The sequence below is a fragment of the Salmo trutta genome, chromosome 20 (assembly GCF_901001165.1).
Source record: "Salmo trutta chromosome 20, fSalTru1.1, whole genome shotgun sequence".
NCBI lineage: Eukaryota > Metazoa > Chordata > Actinopteri > Salmoniformes > Salmonidae > Salmo > Salmo trutta.
Window position 1 is genome coordinate 18,676,200 of NC_042976.1, and position 23,640 is coordinate 18,699,839.

At 44.0% G+C, this 23,640-nt stretch overlaps 1 protein-coding gene across 2 annotated transcripts in view; it reads left to right on the top strand.

Annotated features, from left to right (window-relative positions):
* The window catches only part of LOC115155636 (receptor tyrosine-protein kinase erbB-4-like), a 567,818-nt gene that overhangs the window by 384,471 nt on the left and 159,707 nt on the right, over positions 1-23,640 (top strand). For both annotated transcript variants that reach the window (XM_029702449.1, XM_029702450.1), the window contains exons 4-5: positions 4,782-4,913; positions 11,259-11,324. In XM_029702449.1, coding sequence (XP_029558309.1) covers positions 4,782-4,913; positions 11,259-11,324 — 198 coding nt within the window. The remainder of the gene's footprint in view (positions 1-4,781; positions 4,914-11,258; positions 11,325-23,640) is intronic.

A 23,640-nucleotide genomic window follows, 5' to 3' on the forward strand; every position in this document is an offset into this window, starting at 1 on the left:
CTGCAAGGCGGCCTCATTGATGATGATGGGGGCGTGCCCAGCCTGGTTTCTCCTGAAGTCCACAACCAGTGCCTTTGTTTTGCTGTTGAGGGAGAAGTTGTTTACCTGGCACCATGCCATCAGATTGCCTACCTAATCAGGCCTACTACTGTGGTGTCTCAACGAACTTGATTCGTGAACTTGGTGCCAGGTAAATGAACTTGGTGTCTCAATGAACTTGATATAAAATCTTATTTGTTCATCAAAAATTGTGAATATCTCACTCCAGGTTAATGAGAAGGGTGTGCTTGAAAGGATGAACATAACTCTGCAATGTTGTTTTGTATTGGAGAGTCTCAGTCTTAAATCATTTTCCACGCACGGTCTGTGCTTGTATTTAGTTTTTATGCTACTGAGGGCCGAGAATCCACTCTCACATAGGTACGTGGTTGCAAAGGGCATCAGTGTCTTAACAGTGCAATTTGCCTAGGCAAGAAACTCTGAGCACAGCCCTATCCAGAAATGTGGATAAAATTACATTTTTATAGAACCACGTGTTGCAATTTCGATGAGGCTCTCTTGTTCAGTTATCGGTAAGTGGACTGGAGGCAGGGAATGAAAGGGATAACGAATCCAGTTGTTTGTGTCGTCCGTTTCTGGAAAGTACATGCGTAATTGCGCATCCAGCTCACTCAGGGGCTTCGCTATATCACATTTGACATTGTCTGTAAGCATGAGTTAATTTGCACACAAAACATCATACAATGATGGAAAGACCTGTGTTTTGTCCTTGTTAATGCAGACAGAGAAGAGCTCAAGCTTCTTAATCATAGCCTCAATTTTGTCCTGCACATTGAATATATTTGTGGAGAGTCCCTGTAATCCTAGATTCAGATCATTCAGGCAAGAAAAAACATCACGCAGATAGGCCAATCGTGTGAGAAACTTGTCATCATGCAAGCGGTCAGACAAATGAAAATTATGGTCAGTAAAGAAAACTTCAAACTTGTCTCTGAATTTAAAAAAACGTGTCAATACTTTGGCCCTTGATAACCAGCGCACTTCTGTATGTTGTAAAAGCGTTATATTGTCGGTGCCCATATCATTGCATAATGCATAAAATACACAAGAGTTCAGGGGCCTTGCTTTAACAAAGTTAACCATTTTAACTGTAGTGTCCAAAACATCTTTCAAGCTGTCAGGCATTCCCTTGGCAGCAAGAGCCTCTCGGTGGATGCCGCAGTGTGCACAAGTGGCGTTGGGAGCAACTGCTTGCACACACGTTACCACTCCACTATGTCTCCCTGTCATGGCTTTTGAGCCATCAGTACAGATACCAACATGAACAGCAGCTATGTTTGGCTACATACGGACCATTAGTGGAATTCCTGCGTGAGAGTAACGGTTAATCAAATCAAATCAAAGTTTATTTGTCACGTGCGCCGAATACAACAGGTGTAGACCTTACAGTGAAATGCTTACTTACAGGCTCTAACCAATAGTGCAAAAAAAGATATTAGTGAACAATAGGTAGGTAAAGAAATCAAACAGTAAAAAGACAGGCTATATACAGTAGCGAGGCTATAAAAGTAGCGAGGCTACATACAGTCAGGCTGATTGAGGTAATATGTACATGTAGATATGGTTAAAGATAAGGCTTATATGATGAACAGAGAGTAGCAGTAGCGTAAAAGAGGGGGTTGGCGGGTGGATGTGATTGGATGTTAATTATTCGACTAGGCTACCTGTATTTGACATAGTGTTATTATTTCGCTGAACACTAGTTGGTTTAATTTAACTTTGGGCTGTGAAACGAGGCTACTCAAGTGAGAAAAAAGCCTCACCCAAATGTATAACACCGTTTAAAAATATTAATGGACTGTTTGAAAATGTGAAGGAAGTTTTATGTGAATCACATTTTAATTTGGCGCACCCCCAATGGCATTGCACGTACGCGTGCCGCAGTTTGGGAATACCTGCCTTACAGCCTTATTCTAAAATTGCTTAAATAGTTTTTTCCCTCATCAATCTACACACTATACCCAATAATGACAAAGCAAAAACAGGTTTTTAGACATTTTAGCAAATATCAAGTTGTAGAAACATCTCAAGGATGATCAATGGAAGCAGGATGCACCTGAGCTCACTTTCGTGTCTCATAGTAAAGGGTCTGAATACTTATGTAAATAAGGTATTCCTGTTTTAATTTTTATTGATTTTGCTAAAATGTCTAAAAAACTGTTTTCACTTTGTCATTATGGGGTATTGTGTGTAGATTGCTGAGGATTAGATGTTTTATTTAATACATTTTAGAAATTACGCTGTAACGTAACAAAATGTGGAAAAAGTTAAGGGGTCTGAATCCTTTTCGAAGGCACTGTATATTTTGTAAGGTTGTATATGCAGGGACTCCCTCGTAAAAGAGACATTGGTCTTAATGGTGACTCCCTGATTAATATAACAAATATTTAAAAAATACTGCTAATTTATCAAGGCTAGACTTTCTGTTTGTTGTCATTTGGGGAAAATTGAACTGTGGAAATGTATGACTTTTTAACAATAATTCCCACGATTATAATATTTTGGGGTCTTAATGTTGTGACAACAATCAGATACTGGTCGTGTTCTTACCAAGCTTTCTCTCTGGTTTTCTTTGTTGTGAACCACATTCCTCCTATCTGTCGGACGTACCTCATAGGCCCCATGTGTAACTCATGTTTAAAAACGAGGGACTCTGAAACACTGAGCAGAGCCTGAACACGCAGAGAGGGTCATCCACGCTCAAAGAGACAAGTCAAACATGTACTAATGCACAAACGCACAGACACACACACACACACACCACATTGCCTCTCCTCTTGTCCATAAAAACACATTGGGGGTCAGGGAAGTCATGCTGAGGTTTTATGCTGTGTTTGTTTGGTAGTGTTTATTTGTCCCCTGCACAGCCCAGTTTGCCTATGAGCAGTGGTTGCTCCTTCCTCTGTGCTGTGAGTGCCACACATACTCTAGCGGAACCATCCAACACACACACGCACGCACGCACGCACGCACGCACGCACGCACGCACACACACACACACACACACACACACACACACACACACACACACACACACACACACACACACACACACGTACCCTAGCGGAACCATCCAACACACACACGCACAGACACACACATACTCTAGCGGAACCATCCAACACACACACACACGCACGCACGCACACACACACACACACACACACACACACACACACACACACACACACACACGCACACACACACACACACACACGTATCCTAGCGGAAACATCCAACACACACACGCACAGACACACACAAACAGACACACACGTACCCTAGCGGAAGGTCCCTCACTCCCATAGCGTGGCTGAGAATTAATTTCCGTGATGAGCGCCAGGTTCCTTCCCTCCTGTAGAGAGAAGCAGAAAACATATTAACACCACCTCCCATCATCTGTGGAGTATGCTTTAATCAGTGAGCTACGGGTACTGCTAGGTTACACACACACACACACATACATGCACCCACCCACCCACCCACCCACCCACACACACACACACACACACACACACACACACACACACACACACACACACACACACACACACACACACACACACACACACACACACAGACACACACTCTGTTACGGGGCTTCTGCCAGCCATAGGGGTTATGAATACTGCTCATCTGTTATAACCGTACATTGCTGATCTGCTTGTGGGGAGATAGAGATAGATTCCCCCATCACACACTGACACACACACAATTGTGGAGAGAGAGAAAGCCAGCTCTGTAAATAATGCTAATCTTCTAGCAACAAGCTGGGGTTTTATTTTGTTTTTTTATTCGGCTGGAGTCTGGATTAGGTCTGACAAGGACTTTCTTTGAGAATAGTCTAGAATAGGTTTGATAAGGACTCTGTCTGAGGATCCCAGGATGAGAATAATCGGTGCTGCCCTCTGTGAACCAATCAGAGAACACAATATTGCACTGTGAGAGGAAGGGAAGTTAGTGGGGGTGAAAAGAGGAGACTGGTTGGATCGCCTCCAGCCCCAGTAAACTCTCTGATCCGAGGTGGACAGTATGATCAATATTAGAAGACAGACTGAATCCCAAATTGCAACCTATTCCCTTTATTGCAGTTCTTTTGACCAGGGCCCATAATGAATAGGTTCCATTTGGGACTCAGCCAGGATATAATCTCATCCTCACCTCCCTCCCCTGATGAAACATGAAATTACAAATGTGTTACTGTTGTTGTCTCTCTCTCTCTAGCTGGCTGGGGGTTAAAATCCAGGCTGGATGGATTTGGTATCATGGGGGGGCAACATAGTTATTTCCTATGTTTATGTCTGCTGCGGCGTGTTTGTGTGTCTGTGCGTGCAAGTGTGTGTGTGTGTGTGTGTATCTGTGTGGCATGTCTGCGTGTGTGTGTATCTGTTGGTATGAGGAAGAGGAGAGAGGAAAAACAACAACAAAACTAGATTATGGTTAATAATAAGAGCAATAAGACAAGGATTTGTCTGTCTGACCTTCTAAAAACCTCATCCATCAAATCTATCTGGTGGAGGATGGAGGAGTCAGGGCTGAGGTCTCCGTTAGCAGTTTCTCTCATATCTAGCGGTGTACACTACACCTGTGTGTGTGTGTGTGTGTGTGTGTGTGTGTGTTTGTGCGCGTGCCTCCATGCGTGTGTTCGTGTGTGTGCGTGCATCTTCGTGGGTTAGTACTTTGTCCTGATGTGTTTCTCTGTGTTTTCTCCTATCCCACAGAGATCCTACAAGGCGGTGTGTATGTCGACCAGAATAAGTTCCTGTGCCATGCAGACACCATCCACTGGCAAGATATCGTGAAGAACGCCCGCGTCAGCCCTCTGGTGGTGCCCACCAATAGCAGTGTTACATGTGAGTAGCTCATCAATGAAAGAGAAGGAAACATATTCTAACTTAAATAAGTTATGTTGCCTTTTTACTGGATGGTTTCACAAAAACAGGAAGATATATAAAGGGGGATATACAGGGGGGATATACAGCGGAGGATATACAGGGGGATATACGGGGGGGTACAAGGACGGGATATACGAGAGGGATGTACAAGTGGGATATATACAGGAGGGGGGACATACAGGGGGGATATATATGGGGTTCGATATACAGTATAAGGGGAGGATATATGGGCGGATGTACAGGGGGGAGATATACAGTGGGAGATATACAGGGGGTGGGGGATATACAGAGGGAGAAATATACAGGCTGGGGATAAAAATTATGGGATATATGGGGGATATACAGAGGGGGGTATAGAGGAAGGGGGTATACTGGAGGGGCTATGCAGGATGAGTATATATGGGGGGATAAATGGGAAGGGTTATATGGGATTGGATGTATGGGGGGATATGCGGGTGGTATATACGGGGAGTATACTGGAGGGGTAATACAGGAGGGATTTTCAGGGGGCTATACAGTGGAGGATATACAGGGGATATACAGGGAGGGTACAAAGGGCGGGATATACACGGGAGATATACAGGGGGGATACAGGAGGGAGGGACATACAGGGGGATATATAAGGAGGATATATGGGGGGATATATGGGAGGGAGATATACAACTGGGAGATATACGTGGGGATATACAGAGGGGGAAATATACAGTGTGGGGATAAAAAGGGTGGGATATACGGGATGATATATAGAGAGGGGGATATACAGGGGGGATATACAGGGGGGATATACAGGGGGGATATACGGGATGATATATAGAGAGGGGGATATACGGGGGGATATACAGGGGGGATATACGGGGGGAGATATACAAGTGGGATATATACATATATGGGGGGATATATGAGGGGGATATATGGGGGGATATATGGGGGGATATATGGGGGGATATATGGGAGATATACGGGGGGATATACAGAAGGGGAAATATACAGAAGGGGATATATATAGTGTGGGGATAAAAAGGGCGGGATATACCGAGATGAAACAGTTGAAGTCGGAAGTTTACATACACCTTAGCCAAATACATTTAAACTCAGTTTTTCACAATTCCTGACATTTAATCCTAGTAAAAATTCCCTGTCTTGGGTCAGTTAGGATCACCACTTTATTTAAAAAATGTGAATGCCAGAATAATAGTAGAGAGAATGCTTTATTTCAGCTTTTATTTCTTTCATCACATTCCCAGTGGGTCAGAAGTTTTCATACACTCAATTAGTATTTGGTAGCATTGCCTTAAAATTGTTTAACTTGGGTCAAACGTTTCAGGTAGCCTTCCACAAGCTTCCTGACTGATGTCTTGAGATGTTGCTTCAATATATCCACATAATTTTCCTCCCTCATGATAACATCTATTTTGTGAAGTGCACCAGTCCCTCCTGCAGCAAAGCACCCCCACAACATGATGCTGCCACCCCCGTGCTTCACGGTTGGGAAGGTGTTCTTTGGCTTGAAAGCCTCCCCCTTTCAGCCAAGACCGTTTTTTTCTGAGATCTTGGCTGATTTCTTTTGATTTCCCCATGATGTCAAGCAAAGAGGCACTGAGTTTGAAGGTAGGCCTTGAATTATGTCCACAGGTCCACCTCCAATTGACTCAAATGATGTCAATTAGCCTATCAGAAGCTTCTAAAGCCATGACATCATTTTCTGGAATTTTCTAAGCTGTTAAAAGGCTCAGTCAACTTAGTGTATGTAAACTTCTGACCCACTGGAATTGTGGTACAGTGAATTATTGTCACGGTTGTCGTAAGGATTGGACCAAAATGCAGCGGGAATGTGTATACTCATCTTCTTTTATTCGGCAGAAAGAAGGAAAACCAAAACAAACGTATACAAAAATAATGACGATAAACAGTCCTGTAAGGCTTACCGCTATACAAGGAACACTACCCACAGTATCCCATAGAAAAACACCCCTCTTAAATAGGACCTTCAATTAGAAGCAACTAGGAGCAGCTGCTTCCAATTGAAGGTCAACCCAACAAACACCACATAGAAATAGATATACTAGAACTAACATAGAAATAGACTAACAAAGAACATAGCCCAACAAACCCCGAAACACTAAACAAACAGCCCCTGCCACATCCTGACCAAACTACAATAACAAATAACCCCTTATACTGGTCAGGATGTGACAATTATAAGTGAAATAATCTGTCTGTAAACAATTTTTTGAAAAATTACTTGTCATGCACAAAGTAGATGTCCTAACCGACTTGCCAAAACTATAGTTTGTTTACAAGAAATTTGTGGAGTGGTTGAAAAACTAGTTATAATGACTCCAACCTAAGTGTATGTAAACTTCCGGATATACAGGGGAGATATAGAGGAGAGGGGTATAATGGAGGGGCTATACAGGGGGGATATACATAAGGGGAATACACCAGGGGGATATATGGTGGGATATATGGGAAGGGTTTTTTGGGAGGGGATATACAGGGGGATATGTGGGGGGTATACAGGAGGGGATATACGGGGGGGATATACAGAAGGGGAATACACAGGGGGATATATGGTGGAATATATGGGAAGGGTTATATGGGAGGGGTTATACAGGGGGATATGCGAGGGGTATACGAAGGGGGAAACTGGAGGAGTAATACAGTAGGGATTTCAGTGGGCATATACAGGAGGGGTATATACATCGGGGGATATATGGCGAGGGGTAATCTGGGGAATATATGCAAGGGTATATATGGGGGGCATGAACAGTGGGGTTATACTGGAGGGTGGGATATACGGGGGGATATACGAGGGGGATATATGGGGTGGCTATGTGGGGGGATATACGGGGGGAGATATACAAGTGGGATATATACATATACGGGAGGGTATGCAGGGGCGATATACAGGGGGGATACAAATGATGGGATTTACAGGAGGGGAAATACAAAAGGGAGATATAGAGGGGGATATACAGGAGGGGGGATATACGGGTGGATATATGAAGGGGATATATGGGGGGATATATGGGGGAGATATGCAACTGGGAAATATACAGGGGGATACAGGGCGGGATATATGGGGGTGATATATAGAGAGGGGGGATATACAAGGGGGAGAGGGGGGTACACTGGAGGGGCAATACACGGGGGATATACATGAGGGGAATATACCAGGAGGATATATGGTGGGATATATGGGAAGGGTTATACGGAAGACGATATACAGGGGGATATGCGGGGGGTATACGGGGGGTACACAGGAGGGGGATATATGGGGGTGGGGGGGTTGCTATACAGGAGGGGCATATACAGGAATTATATTTCCTGGACTGGGACATACAGGAAGGGGGATATACAGGGGGAATATGCAGGAAAAATGACTCAAATGTAAAAGATTTTAGTGCCTTTGAGCGGAGTATGGTAGTGGGTGCACCGGTTTGTGTGAAGAACTGCAATGGTGCTGGGTTTTTCATGTACAACAGTTTCCTGTGTGTATCAAAATGGTCCACCACCCCTTAGGACATCAGGTCAACTTGACACAACTGTGGGACGCATTGCAGTCAGCATTGGTCATTTTCCCTGTGCATAGCCGCGGGAAGTAGTTTGTGGTTGGGTGTGCTGCGATTCTTTTGCCGCCATCTGAAGACATTTATATCGGTCCGCTAATACAGGACTAGTTAAGGCCCAGTGCACAACTTTTGTGAATTTTTTTTAACAAAATGCGTTAGAGTGTTTACCAGAATTTGTATATTGAGTCTGATAATTATCTATCCAAAACAGAAAAGGTTAATCTGATAATACATGTGGATTATAAAAAGACTTGCTTGGTATATATTTTCCAGTTTCTTGAAATACTTTGCAAATGCAAACTATGTCAAAACTGAAATTGTCATACTGGTCCCCCGTGGGAATCAAACTCACAACCCTAACATTGCAAGCGCCATACTCATCACATCACATCATCCCAAAACACTTGATGACTCAATGTACTCAGTTACTGTATTGGTCGTTGTTTTTCCTCATGGTGATGGAAAGTCTACAGGTACAAACCTAGATGACCAATCTATATACAATACAGTCATGTACAGTACATTTACATGAAGTAAGGATGGTAAATTAATACTGCACAAAAAGTGGTTGTTTTCCATGTTATTTGATCAAGAAATGTAATTTGATGTAGATGTTTTGTGTCTTTGCCCATAACTTTGCACCTTTTGATGTAAATGTTTGAGTACAGGGTTTTGTTCTTTCTGCATCCCATTAGAATTAAAATAACAGAGAAAGGGTCAGGGCAACAACTCTTACAATTCCAACTATTAAATCCTGTAAGATACTGTTTTTAATTATACAACTACCTTTCTTGCCAAAGTGGAGTTGCTGAAAAAATGTTTTTGCCCGCGCTACAGACGTCTATATCGGTCCGCAAATACTAGTAAAGGCCCAGTGCACTACTTTTGTGAAAACGTTGAAAAAAAATATATAATACATATTTATATTAATGTATTTGTTTTATTCAGATTTTCAGCTTATAGAATCCATGCCCTGATGAGTTGAGGCTGTTCTGGGGGCATAAGGGGGGAGGGGGGGTGCATCTCAATATTAGGAAGGTGTTCTTAATGTTTGGTTACTTCAGTATATTATGTTGCTTTTCCTTCATTCTATATGTATTACATGTGTTTAGTTTTTATTTATGACTAGCTGTACTAGTGCAACCTCTGAAGCATACTTCAAACCCAATTTACAGCATTGATGAGGTATCAGTCTCTATTGCATTCCCTCCATCGGTCTCACCTCAGTACTTTTGATCGTTTGACTCTCTGTCCTGCACAAACGCAAGCATGCACACACACACACACACACACACACACACACACACACACACACACACACACACACGCACACACACACACACACACACACACACACACACACACTACACACCATGCCAAAGTTCAAGGAGATCTGGAAACTTGTAATCCATTTAAGACTATAGTCTCCATATTCTTGGAGCAGTTTTTGTTTTGTTTTGTTTCTGTTTTCATTGGCTCTTCAAAACAAGAAAGACATTTCAAATCCACCTCCGATCAATTCACATATATTTCCCTCTACCTCTCAATGCTACACCCATAGTCATTTCGTTTTGACTTTTTAACCTTCAGCTTTCACTTTTTGTTAAGAATTGGTGAAACATGATGATGTGGAGAGAAAGAGTGTGATAGTTTTACTCAAGGTCAGGGGGAAAGAATGGAGATAGTAAGACCTTGGACACTAAAGCCTGGTTATGACTCTTTCGCCTGCTTTTCATGGTTTAGCTAGAGACCAAAGAAAACTCTGTGTGGGCTCAGGTATACATATGTTATCGTTGTCCCCATCTCCCAAGCTTACCCAATTATCATATAGGTAGGGAGCGAGGGAGGGAGCAAGGAAGTGAGGGAGGGAGGGAAGGGTAGCAAAGGGCAGTAGATGGAGAGTCAGAGAGTGTCAGGGATAGATGGAGAGAGGCAGGGATGAGAGAGGGAGAGGGGAAGGGAAGGGAGAGGATGTAGATAGAAATGTCAGAGAGAAAGTGTCAGCCTTCAATGTAATTGGTCTTAACTGAACTGGAACACCCCACTCCAGCACTCATCCTGCCTCACACTGCAATTACCAGGCAGTCAATTAAGCCCTCCAAAACACAGCTAGCACTAATATAACAGCAGAGTGTCTAGCTAGTTGCTACTGCTGCTGTCTCTCTCCACTGCAGCAGTCGTTAATGAGAGAACACACTGTAGTTCATTAAAGGTAGACTCAGCTTCTCCACTGTTTTGGTCCCGTGGCTACAACGCTGAAACAGCCCGTGCACATGCGCAGAACCCGTGCACATGGGCAGATACTGTGTGTGACTGTGTGAGAGGGAAGTCTTACATCTTGCTCATCTCGATATCTCTGGTGCTACTCGTGGCAGCGTCAAACGGTCTACCTTTAAGGAAACTAAACAGTAGAGTACATTGTGTCACTCTGTTACAATAATCATAGCCGTATCAGATATTACCTGGTGCTTGGTAAAGAATCTAATAAGATGATAGTGATTACGATGATTATAGCATGTCTAACATTATCTCTCTGCAAACAACTTGTTTTAGGTCAAATGTTTTTACCCGTCTTGAAACACCATGAACGAAAGAGACTCCCTTTGGGTTTTGTAAAATGCCTGTTATTACCAGGTTCTTGGTAGAGAAGTGTGTTAAATTGGTGATGTTTTCGTATCATGGATGTGTGTGTACTTGGTGTAACAGTATACGTTCATGTTCTTGTACACAGGCCAGAAGTGTCACAAATCCTGTAACGGTCGCTGTTGGGGCCCCAAGGAGGACCAGTGTCAAAGCTGTGAGTATCCTATAGTCAGTCAGTCTCAAATGTCATATTATCTCTATATACAGTGTTGTTACGATGTGCAAATAGTTCAAGTACAAAAGAGAAAATAAATAAACATAAATGTGGGTTATATTTATAATGGTGTTTGTCCTTCACTGGTTGCCCTTTTCTTGTGACAACAGGTCACACATCTTGCTGCTGTGATGGCACACTGTGGTATTTCACCCTGTAGATATATGGGAGTTTATCAAAAATGAATTTGTTTTATAATTATTTGTGGGTCTCTGTAATCTGAGGGAAATATATGTCTCTAATATGGTCATACATTTGCCAGGAGGTTAGGAAGTGCAGCTCAGTTTCCAACTCATTTTGCACATAGTCTGTCTTCTCTTGAGAGCCAGGTCTGCCTAAGGCGGCCTCTCTCAATAGTACAGCTATGATCACTGAGTCTGTTCATAGTCAAAGTTTTCCTTCATTTTGGGACAGTCATAGTGGTCAGGTATTTTGCCACTGTCTACTCTCTGTTTAGGGCCAAATAGTATTCTAGTTTGCTCAGTTTTTTGTTAATTCTTTCCAATGTGTCAATTAATGATCTTTTTGTTTTCTCATGATTTGGTTGAGTGGGGCTATTTGTGTTTGTGAACAGAGCCTCAGGACTAGCTTGCTTGGGGGACTCTTCTCCAGGTGAATCCCTCTGTAGGTGATGGCTTTGTTATGGAAGGTTTGGGAATTACTTCCTTTTAGGTGGTTGTAGAATTTAATGGCTCTTTTATGGATTTTGATCATTAGCGGTTTTCGGCCTAATTCTGCTCTGCATGCATTATTTGGTGTGTTACGTTGTACACAAAGGATATTTTTGCAGAATTCTGCATGAGTCTAAAGCTTTTTTTAAATCAGTAAAGCCTTTGCCTTTGTTTTGGTGTGTTTGTCAATTAGGGTGTGCAGGGTGAAAACGTTGTCTGTCGTACAATAATTTGACATTTGCTCAGTTAATTTCTTTCACTGAGGAAATGTAAGTCTGCTTTAATGATAATGCAGAGGATTTTCCCAACATTGCTGTTTACGCATATCCCACGATAGTTATTGGGGTCAAATTTGTCTCTCTGTCTCGCTCTTTCTCTGTCCCCCTCTCTGTCTCTCTCCCTCTCTCTGTCTCTCTCTCTCTCTCAATTCAATTCAAGGGCTTTATTGGCATGGGAAACATATGAAACAAGTGAAGTACATAATAAACAAAAGTGAAATAAACAATAGAAATGAACAGTAAACATTACACTCACAGAAGTTCCAAAAGAATAAAGACATTTAAAATGTCATATTATGTCTATATACAGTGTTGTAACGATGTGCAAATAGTTAAAAATAAATAAGCATAAATATGGGTTATATCTCTCTCTCTCTCTCTCTCTCTCTCTCTCTCTCTCTCTCTCTCTCTCTCTCTCTCTCTCTCTCTCTCTCTCTCTCTCTCTCTCTCTCTCTCTCTCTCTCTCTCTCTCTCTCTCTCTCTCTCTCTCTCTCTCTCTCTCTCTCACATGCTTCTCACCCCCGACAGGCAGCACAGGAGTGTACTTTAAGCATAATGACCTATGGTCCTGCGGTCATGCCACATACTCTCCTTTCTCTCTCTCTCTCTCTCTCTCTCTCTCTCTCTCTCTCTCCCTCCCTCTCTATCCCTCCCTCTCTATAGCTCTCTCTCTCTCTCGCTCTCTCTATAGCTCTCTCTCTCTCTCTCTCTCTATAGCTCTCTCTCTCTCTCTCTCTCTCTCTCTCTCTCTCTCTCTCTCTCTCTCTCTCTCTCTATAGCTCTCTCTCATCTCCCAGTTGTCTCCTCCTCCAGCCCTAGCTCCCGCCCCATCCCGCCCTCTTCCAAGATGCCAGATTCTAAATCCTCTCCTCGTCAGGCTTAAACGACTGTGATTTCCCCTGCCACCTACTCCACTGGTTGCCCTGCTTTAAGTTAAACTGATGAACAACACAAAGTCAGTTGCCTCAGCTGTGAGCCAGTATTAAGCTAGCTGTGTTGTGTGAAGGTGTGAAAGGTAACCTGGGTCAGCTGTGCTCTGTCTGCCTGGGCTGACACGCACACACGCACACACAACCACTCACTCACACACACAGGCATGCACACGCACACACACACACACACACACACACACACACACACACACACACACACACACACACACACACACACACACCACACACACACACACACACAACCACTCACTCACTCACGCACGCACGCACGCACGCACACACACACACACACGCTAACAGACACTCAGGAGCACACTGCATGGGGCTAAGGGTAGCACAGCAGATAGCTTGTTTGATCTACTGCTACTGTATCATGTGTCTAATATGTTATATTACAACTCAGTCTCATGCTGTGTTTTAGTGGGACCCTCTCTTTTGTGGACAAGCACAGTATTAAGAAGATAGTGATAAGTGATACACACACACACACTAGGTCCCTCTCTAACAGGAGATGGTGTTGCTGTAACAGTCCTGTAGTAAAACACCATTAGGGTTGAGTTGAAGAACTACATCTGCAACTTATCTGTCTCTAATGAATCACTCTCATCACTCTCAGTACTGCTGCCTCAGCCTGCTGCCTCAGTACTGCTGCCTCAGTACTGCTGCCTCAGTACTGCTGCCTTAGCCTGCTGCCTCAGTACTGCTGCCTCAGCCTGCTGTCTGTCTGTCTCTCTGTAACCCAGGCCCCACATATGCTTCTGTCACTGTACTGAGCATGTCTCTCATTTCTCTCCATCTGTGATATTCTCTCTCTTTATTTCCCTGATATCTCTCTCCCAGTGTCATTACTGTAGGCATATGTATCTCTATCCCCTCATACCCTCTCTTTCTTTCTGTCATTTTATTATCTTTCCATCACACGCATTCTCTCCATCTCTCTCTCTGTTCTCTGTTTCTCTCTCTCTTTCTCGCTCTCTTTCTGATACAGCATCCCTTTCCTCCATCCCTCTTGCGCCATCCCTTTCCCTCCATCCCTCTTGCTCCATCCCTCTTGCGCCATCCCTTTCCCTCCATCCCTCTTGCGCCATCCCTTTCCCTCCATCCCTCTTGCTCCATGCCTCTTTCTCCATGCCTCTTTGCTCCATCCCTCTTGCTGCATCCCTCTTTGCTCCATCCCTCCCATCCCTCTTGCTTCATCCCTCTTGCTCCATCCCTCTTTGCTCCATCCCTCTCTCTCCTTCCCTCTCCCTCTAAATCACAGCTGGCACCTTAATTGGGGAGGACGGGCTCATAGTAATGGCTGGAATGGAATCAATGGAATGGTATCGAACATATCAAACACATTGTTTCATTGTGTTTTATACCATTCCAATCACTCCAATCCAGTCATTATTATGACCTGTCCTCCCATCATCAGCCTCCTGTGCGTCATCCTTCTCCCTCTCTCCCTCTTCCTCTATTGCTCAATCCCTCTCCCTTGATCCCTCTCCCTCATCCCTCTCCCTCCATCCCTCTCCCTCGATTCTTCTCCCTCATCCCTCTCCCTCCATCCCTCTCCCTCGATTCCTCTCCCTCATTCCTCTCCCTCCATCCCTCCATCCCTCTCCCTCGATTCCTCTCCCTCATCCCTCTCACTCCCTCCCTTTCCCTCCCTCCCTCCCTCCCTCCCTCCCTCCCTCCCCTCCCTCCCTCCCTCCCTCCAACCCTCTCCCTCATCTCCCTCCCTCCCTCACTCCATCCCTCCCTCACTCCATCCCTCTCCCTCCATCCATCTCCCTCCATCCCTCTCCCTCTACTCGTGACAATTGCGCCGTAAGAAATGGCAGCAGTTTTACGGGTGCCCAACCAATTGTGCTATTATGTGTTATTTTTTGCGTTATTTGTAACTTATTTTGTACATAATGTTTCTGCCACCATATCTTACGTCAAAAAAGAGCTTCTGGATATCCGGAGAAGGCGAGTGGGAAAGCTGCCATTACCGTCAATATTACTCGCCAACGTACAATTATTGGGCAATAAATTAGACGAGGTACGATCACGAATATCCTACCAACAGGACATCAAAAACTGTAATATCTTATGTTTCACGGAATCATGGCTGGATGATGACATGGATCTTCAGCTAGCAGGATATACGCTGCACCGGCTAGACAGAACAGCACATGCCGGTAAGATGGGGGGCGGGTGGTCGGTGCATATTTGTAAACAACAGCTGGTGCACAAAATCTAAGGAAGGAAGTCTCTAGATTTTGCTTGCCTGAAATAGAGTATCTTATGATAAACTGCAGACCACACTATTTGCCAAGAGTTTTCATCTATACTTTTATGGCTGTTTATTTACCACCACAGACGGACGCTGGCACTACGACAGCACTCAGTCAGCTGTAGAAGGAAATAAGCAAACAGGAAACCGCTCACCCAGAGGTGGCCCTCTTAGTGGCTGGAGACTTTAATGTGGGGAAATTTAAATCAGAATTACCTCATTTTTATCAGCATGTTAAAACCTGTCTGGGCTAGGGGGCCGTATTTTCACGGCCGGATGAAAAACATACCCAATTTAGAATATGCATATTATTAGTAGATGTGGATAGAAAACACTCTGACGTTTCTAAAACTGTTTGAATGGTGTCTGTGAGTATAACAGAACTCATATGGCAGGCAAAAACCTGAGAAAAAATCAACCAGGAAGTTCAGGATCTGAGAATTGTAGTTCTTCTTTCTAGTCCCTTTCGAAACTACAGTATCTGTGGGGTTACGTTGCACTTCCTAAGGCTTCCATTGGCTGTCAAAAGCCTTCAGAAAGTTGTTTCAGCCTTCTCCTGTTACTGGACAGATAATAGGAGCTCAGTTAATGAGTGGACTGCCTGGCATCAAAGGGATTGGATATGCTCGGTCCCGCGAGCGTGCCGTTCCTTCTTTTCTTCTTGAATGAATATGCTATTGTCCAGTTGGAATATTATCGCAATTTTACATAAAAAGTACCATAAAGATTGATTTTAAACATGACATGCTTCTAAGTACGGTAATGGAACATTTTGACTTTTCATCTCTGGTACCGCGCTCACGCGTTATGCCTTTGGATAGTGCTCTGTACGCACGAACAAAACGGAGGCATTTGGACATAAATATGTATTATTTCTAACAAAACAACATTTCTTGTGGAAGTAGCAGTCCTGGGAGTGCATTCTGACGAAGATCAGCAAAGGTTAGAGAATATTTCTAATACTAAATCTGAGTTTAGGTTGCCCTGAACTTGGCGGGTGTCTGTATAGCTCGCTGGGATGGCTGAGCTATGTACTCAGAATATTGAAAAATGTGCTTTCTCCGTAAAGCTATTTTAAAATCTGACAAAGCGGTTGCATCCAGGAGTAGTCTATCTATAATTCTTTAAATAATTGTTATATATTTTGTCAACATTTATGATGAGTATTTTTGTAAATTGATGTGCACATTCACCGGGCGTTTTGGTGGGAATACATTTTCTGAACATCACGCGCCAATGTAAAATGCTGTTTTTGGATACTTTATCGAACAAAACATACATGTATTGTGTAACATAATGTCCTAGGAGTGTAATCTGATGAAGATCGTCAAAGGTTAGTGCTTCGTTTAGCTGTGTTTTGGGTTTTATTGACAATGTCCTTGCTTGGAAAATGGCTGTGTGATTATTTTTGTCTATGTACTCTCCTAACATAATCTAATGTTTTGCTTTCACTGTAAAGCCTTTTTGAAATCAGACAATGTGGTTACATCAAGGAGAAGTGTATCTTTAAAATGGTGTAAAATAGTTGTATGATTGAGAAAGTTGAATTATGACATTTTGTTGTTTTTGAATTTGCCGCCCTGATATTTCACTGGCTGTCCCGCAGGCGTCCCATGTAGCCCCCTAAATGCGCAACCAGAGGGAAAATAATTATATATCACCTGTACTTCACACACGGAGATGCGTACAAAGCTCTCCCTCGCCCTCCATTTGGTAAATCTGACCACAATTCTATCCTCCTGATTCCTGCTTACAAGCAAAAATTAAAGCAGGAAGCACCAGTGACTCGGTCAATAAAAAAGTGGTCAGATGAAGCAGATGCTAAACTACAGGACTGTTTTGCTATCACACTCTGGAACATGTTCCAGGATTCTTCCAATTGCATTGAGGAGTACACCACATTAGTCACTGGCTTTATCAATAAGTGCATCGAGGACGTCGTCCCCACAGTACATACCCCAACCAGAAGCCATGGATTACAGGCAATATTCGCACTGAGCTAAAGGGTAGAGCTTCTGCTTTCAAGGTGTGGGACTCTAACACGGAAGCTTATAAGAAATCGACGAACCATCAAACAGGCAAAGCGCCAATACAGGGCTAAGATTGAATCATACTACACCGGTTCCAACACTCATCTTATGTGGCAGGGCTTGCAAACTATTACAGACTACAAAGGGAAGCACAGCCTGCCCAGTGACACGAGCCTACCAGATGAGCTAAATCACTTCAATGCTCGCTTCGAGGCAAGCAACACTGAGGCATGCATGAGAGCATCAGCTGTTCCGGACGACTGTGTGATCACGCTCTCCGTAGCCGACGTGAGTAAGACCTTTAAACAGGTCAACATTCACAAGGACTGTGGGGCCATACGGATTACTAGGACGTGCGCTCCGGGCATGTGCTGACCAACTGGCAGGCATCTTTACTGACATTTTCAATATGTCCCAGATTGAGTCTGTAATACCAACATGTTTCAAGCAGACCACCATAATCCCTGTGCCCAAGAACACTAATGCAACCTGCCTAAATGACTACCGACCCGTAGCACTCACGTCCGTAGCCATGAAGTGCTTTGAAAGGCTGGTAATGGCTCACATCGACACCATTATCCCAGAAACCCTAGCCCCCAACCCCTCTTTTATATACTTCCTCAATTAGCCCGTATAACCGGTGCCCCCGCACATTGGCTACCCAGACTATCTGCATTGTGTCCAGCCACCCACCAACCGCCAACCCCTCTTTAACGATACCGCTACTCTCTGTTTATAATTTACATATATGCATGGTCACTTTAACCATATCTACATGTACATTCTACCTCAATCAGCCCGACCAACAGGTACCTGTATATAGCCTCGCTTCTGTTATAGCCTCACTACTGTATATAGCCTCGCTATTGTTATTATTCACTGTCTTTTTACCGTTGGTTTTTATTTCCTTACTTATCTATTGTCCACCTAATACCTATTTTATACTTAAAGATTGCACTGTTGGTTAGGGCCTGTAAGAAAGCATTTCACTGTAAGGTCTACACCTGTTGTATTCGGCGCACGTGAAAAATTTACTTTTATTTGATTTGATTATTACTCGATCCCTGTCCCTCCATCCATCTCCCTCTATCCCTCTCTCTCTATTGCTTCATCCCTCTCCCTCCTGCCTGCTCCCTCCATCCCTCTTCCTCTATCGCTCTCCCTCCATCCCTCTCTCTCTATGCAATCCCTAACCCTCCATCCCTCTCCCTCCATCTCTCTCCCTCATCCCTCTCCCTCTATTTCTTTATCCCTCTCTCTCCTTCCCGCTCCCTCCATTCCTCTTCCTCATCCCTCCATCCATCCCTCTCTCTCTCTAATATGCAATCTCTCTCCCTCCATCCCTCTTCCTCCATCCCACTCTCTCATCCCTCTCCCTCTAATGCTCCATCCCTCTCCCTCCATCCCTCTCTCTCCATCCCTCTTCATCCATCCCTCTCACTCATCTCTCTACCTCTATCCCTCTACCTCTCCCTCTATTGCTTCATCCCTCTCCCTCCATCCCTCTCTCTCTGTTTTGCAATCTCTCTCCCTTCATCCCTCTCCCTCATCCTTCTCCCTCATTCCTCTTCTTCCGTTCATCTCCCACATCCCTCTCCCTGTATCCCTCTCCCTCTATTGCTCCATCTCTCTCCCTCATCACTCTTCCTCCATCCCGCTCTCTCAACCCTCTCCCTCCATCCTTCTCCCTCGATTCCTCTCCCTCATCCATCTCCCTCTATCCCTCTCCCTTAATTCCTCTCCCTCATCCCTCTCCCTCCAGCCCTCTCCCTCAATTCCTATCCCTCTCCTTCCTTCGTTCGTTCCTTCCTTCCTTCCTTCCTTCCTTCCTTCCTTCCTTCCTTCCTTCCTTCCGTCCGTCCTTCCTTCCTTCCTCTCCCTCCCTCCCTCCCTCCCGTCATCCCTCTCCCTCCATCCCTCTCCATCCCTCCCTCACTCCATCCCTCTCCCTCCATCCCTCTCCCTCCATCCCTCTCCCTCTACTCGTGACAATTGCGCCATAAGAAATGGCAGCAGTTTTACGGGCGCCCAACCAATTGTGCTATTATGTGTTATTTTTCGCGTTATTTGCTACTTTTTTGTGTACATAATGTTTCTGCCACCGTATCTTACATCAAAAAAAGAGCTTCTGGATATCAGGACAGCGATCACTCACCTCGGATTAGACAAAGATTTTTTCTTCAACGAGCAGGAAGTACAGGATGTACTGTGAACACCGGACAAGGCCTTCATCCCCGTTATTGGCAAGAGAAAGAGACGCAGGTACAGAGGACACAGAGCGGGGCGCCTCGTAAGGATCCGGAGAAGGCGAGTGGGAAAGCTGCCATTACCGTCAATATTACTCGCCAACGTACAATTATTGGGCAATAAATTAGACGAGGTACGATCACGAATATCCTACCAACAGGACATCAAAAACTGTAATATCTTATGTTTCACGGAATCATGGCTGGATGATGACATGGATCTTCAGCTAGCAGGATATACGCTGCACCGGCTAGACAGAACAGCACATGCCGGTAAGATGGGGGGCGGGTGGTCGGTGCATATTTGTAAACAACAGCTGGTGCACAAAATCTAAGGAAGGAAGTCTCTAGATTTTGCTTGCCTGAAATAGAGTATCTTATGATAAACTGCAGACCACACTATTTGCCAAGAGTTTTCATCTATACTTTTATGGCTGTTTATTTACCACCACAGACGGACGCTGGCACTACGACAGCACTCAGTCAGCTGTAGAAGGAAATAAGCAAACAGGAAACCGCTCACCCAGAGGTGGCCCTCTTAGTGGCTGGAGACTTTAATGTGGGGAAATTTAAATCAGAATTACCTCATTTTTATCAGCATGTTAAAACCTGTCTGGGCTAGGGGGCCGTATTTTCACGGCCGGATGAAAAACATACCCAATTTAAACAGGTTACTACTCTGGCCCAGAAACTAGAATATGCATATTATTAGTAGATGTGGATAGAAAACACTCTGACGTTTCTAAAACTGTTTGAATGGTGTCTGTGAGTATAACAGAACTCATATGGCAGGCAAAAACCTGAGAAAAAATCAACCAGGAAGTTCAGGATCTGAGAATTGTAGTTCTTCTTTCTAGTCCCTTTCGAAACTACAGTATCTGTGGGGTTACGTTGCACTTCCTAAGGCTTCCATTGGCTGTCAAAAGCCTTCAGAAAGTTGTTTCAGCCTTCTCCTGTTACTGGACAGATAATAGGAGCTCAGTTAATGAGTGGACTGCCTGGCATCAAAGGGATTGGATATGCTCGGTCCCGCGATCGTGCCGTTCCTTCTTTTCTTCTTGAATGAATATGCTATTGTCCAGTTGGAATATTATCGCAATTTTACATAAAAAGTACCATAAAGATTGATTTTAAACATGACATGCTTCTAAGTACGGTAATGGAACATTTAGACTTTTCATCTCTGGTACCGCGCTCACGCGTTATGCCTTTGGATAGTGCTCTGTACGCACAAACAAAACGGAGGTATTTGGACATAAATATGTATTATTTCTAACAAAACAACATTTCTTGTGGAAGTAGCAGTCCTGGGAGTGCATTCTGACGAAGATCAGCAAAGGTTAGAGAATATTTCTAATACTAAATCTGAGTTTAGGTTGCCCTGAACTTGGCGGGTGTCTGTATAGCTCGCTGGGATGGCTGAGCTATGTACTCAGAATATTGAAAAATGTGCTTTCTCCGTAAAGCTATTTTAAAATCTGACAAAGCGGTTGCATCCAGGAGTAGTCTATCTATTATAGGTGAATGCACCAATTTGTAAGTCGCTCTGGATAAGAGCGTCTGCTAAATGACTTAAATGTAAATGTAAATAATTCTTTAAATAATTGTTATATATTTTGTCAACATTTATGATGAGTATTTTTGTAAATTGATGTGCACATTCACCGGGCGTTTTGGTGGGAATACATTTTCTGAACATCACGCGCCAATGTAAAATGCTGTTTTTGGATACTTTATCGAACAAAACATACATGTATTGTGTAACATAATGTCCTAGGAGTGTAATCTGATGAAGATCGTCAAAGGTTAGTGCTTCGTTTAGCTGTGTTTTGGGTTTTATTGACAATGTCCTTGCTTGGAAAATGGCTGTGTGATTATTTTTGTCTATGTACTCTCCTAACATAATCTAATGTTTTGCTTTCACTGTAAAGCCTTTTTGAAATCAGACAATGTGGTTACATCAAGGAGAAGTGTATCTTTAAAATGGTGTAAAATAGTTGTATGATTGAGAAAGTTGAATTATGACATTTTGTTGTTTTTGAATTTGCCGCCCTGATATTTCACTGGCTGTGTCCCGCAGGCGTCCCACGTAGCCCCCTAAATGCGCAACCAGAGGGAAAATAATTATATATCACCTGTACTTCACACACGGAGATGCGTACAAAGCTCTCCCTCGCCCTCCATTTGGTAAATCTGACCACAATTCTATCCTCCTGATTCCTGCTTAAAAGCAAAAATTAAAGCAGGAAGCACCAGTGACTCGGTCAATAAAAAAGTGGTCAGATGAAGCAGATGCTAAACTACAGGACTGTTTTGCTATCACACTCTGGAACATGTTCCTGGATTCTTCCAATTGCATTGAGGAGTACACCACATTAGTCACTGGCTTTATCAATAAGTGCATCGAGGACGTCGTCCCCACAGTACATACCCCAACCAGAAGCCATGGATTACAGGCAATATTCGCACTGAGCTAAAGGGTAGAGCTTCTGCTTTCAAGGTGTGGGACTCTAACACGGAAGCTTATAAGAAATCGACGAACCATCAAACAGGCAAAGCGCCAATACAGGGCTAAGATTGAATCATACTACACCGGTTCCAACACTCATCTTATGTGGCAGGGCTTGCAAACTATTACAGACTACAAAGGGAAGCACAGCCTGCCCAGTGACACGAGCCTACCAGATGAGCTAAATCACTTCAATGCTCGCTTCGAGGCAAGCAACACTGAGGCATGCATGAGAGCATCAGCTGTTCCGGACGACTGTGTGATCACGCTCTCCGTAGCCGACGTGAGTAAGACCTTTAAACAGGTCAACATTCACAAGGACTGTGGGGCCATACGGATTACTAGGACGTGCGCTCCGGGCATGTGCTGACCAACTGGCAGGCATCTTTACTGACATTTTCAATATGTCCCAGATTGAGTCTGTAATACCAACATGTTTCAAGCAGACCACCATAATCCCTGTGCCCAAGAACACTAATGCAACCTGCCTAAATGACTACCGACCCGTAGCACTCACGTCCGTAGCCATGAAGTGCTTTGAAAGGCTGGTAATGGCTCACATCGACACCATTATCCCAGAAACCCTAGCCCCCAACCCCTCTTTTATATACTTCCTCAATTAGCCCGTATAACCGGTGCCCCCCGCACATTGGCTACCCAGACTATCTGCATTGTGTCCCGCCACCCACCACCCGCCAACCCCTCTTTAACGATACCGCTACTCTCTGTTTATAATTTACATATATGCATGGTCACTTTAACCATATCTACATGTACATTCTACCTCAATCAGCCCGACCAACAGGTACCTGTATATAGCCTCGCTTCTGTTATAGCCTCACTACTGTATATAGCCTCGCTATTGTTATTATTCACTGTCTTTTTACCGTTGGTTTTTATTTCCTTACTTATCTATTGTCCACCTAATACCTATTTTATACTTAAAGATTGCACTGTTGGTTAGGGCCTGTAAGAAAGCATTTCACTGTAAGGTCTACACCTGTTGTATTCGGCGCACGTGAAAAATGTACTTTTATTTGATTTGATTATTACTCAATCCCTGTCCCTCCATCCATCTCCCTCTATCCCTCTCTCTCTATTGCTTCATCCCTCTCCCTCCTGCCTGCTCCCTCCATCCCTCTTCCTCTATCGCTCTCCCTCCATCCCTCTCTCTCTATGCAATCCCTAACCCTCCATCCCTCTCCCTCCATCTCTCTCCCTCATTCTTCTCCTTCTATTGCTCCATCCCTCTCCCTCCGTCCCTCTCCCTCATCCCTCTTCTTCCATTAATCTCCCGAATCCCTCT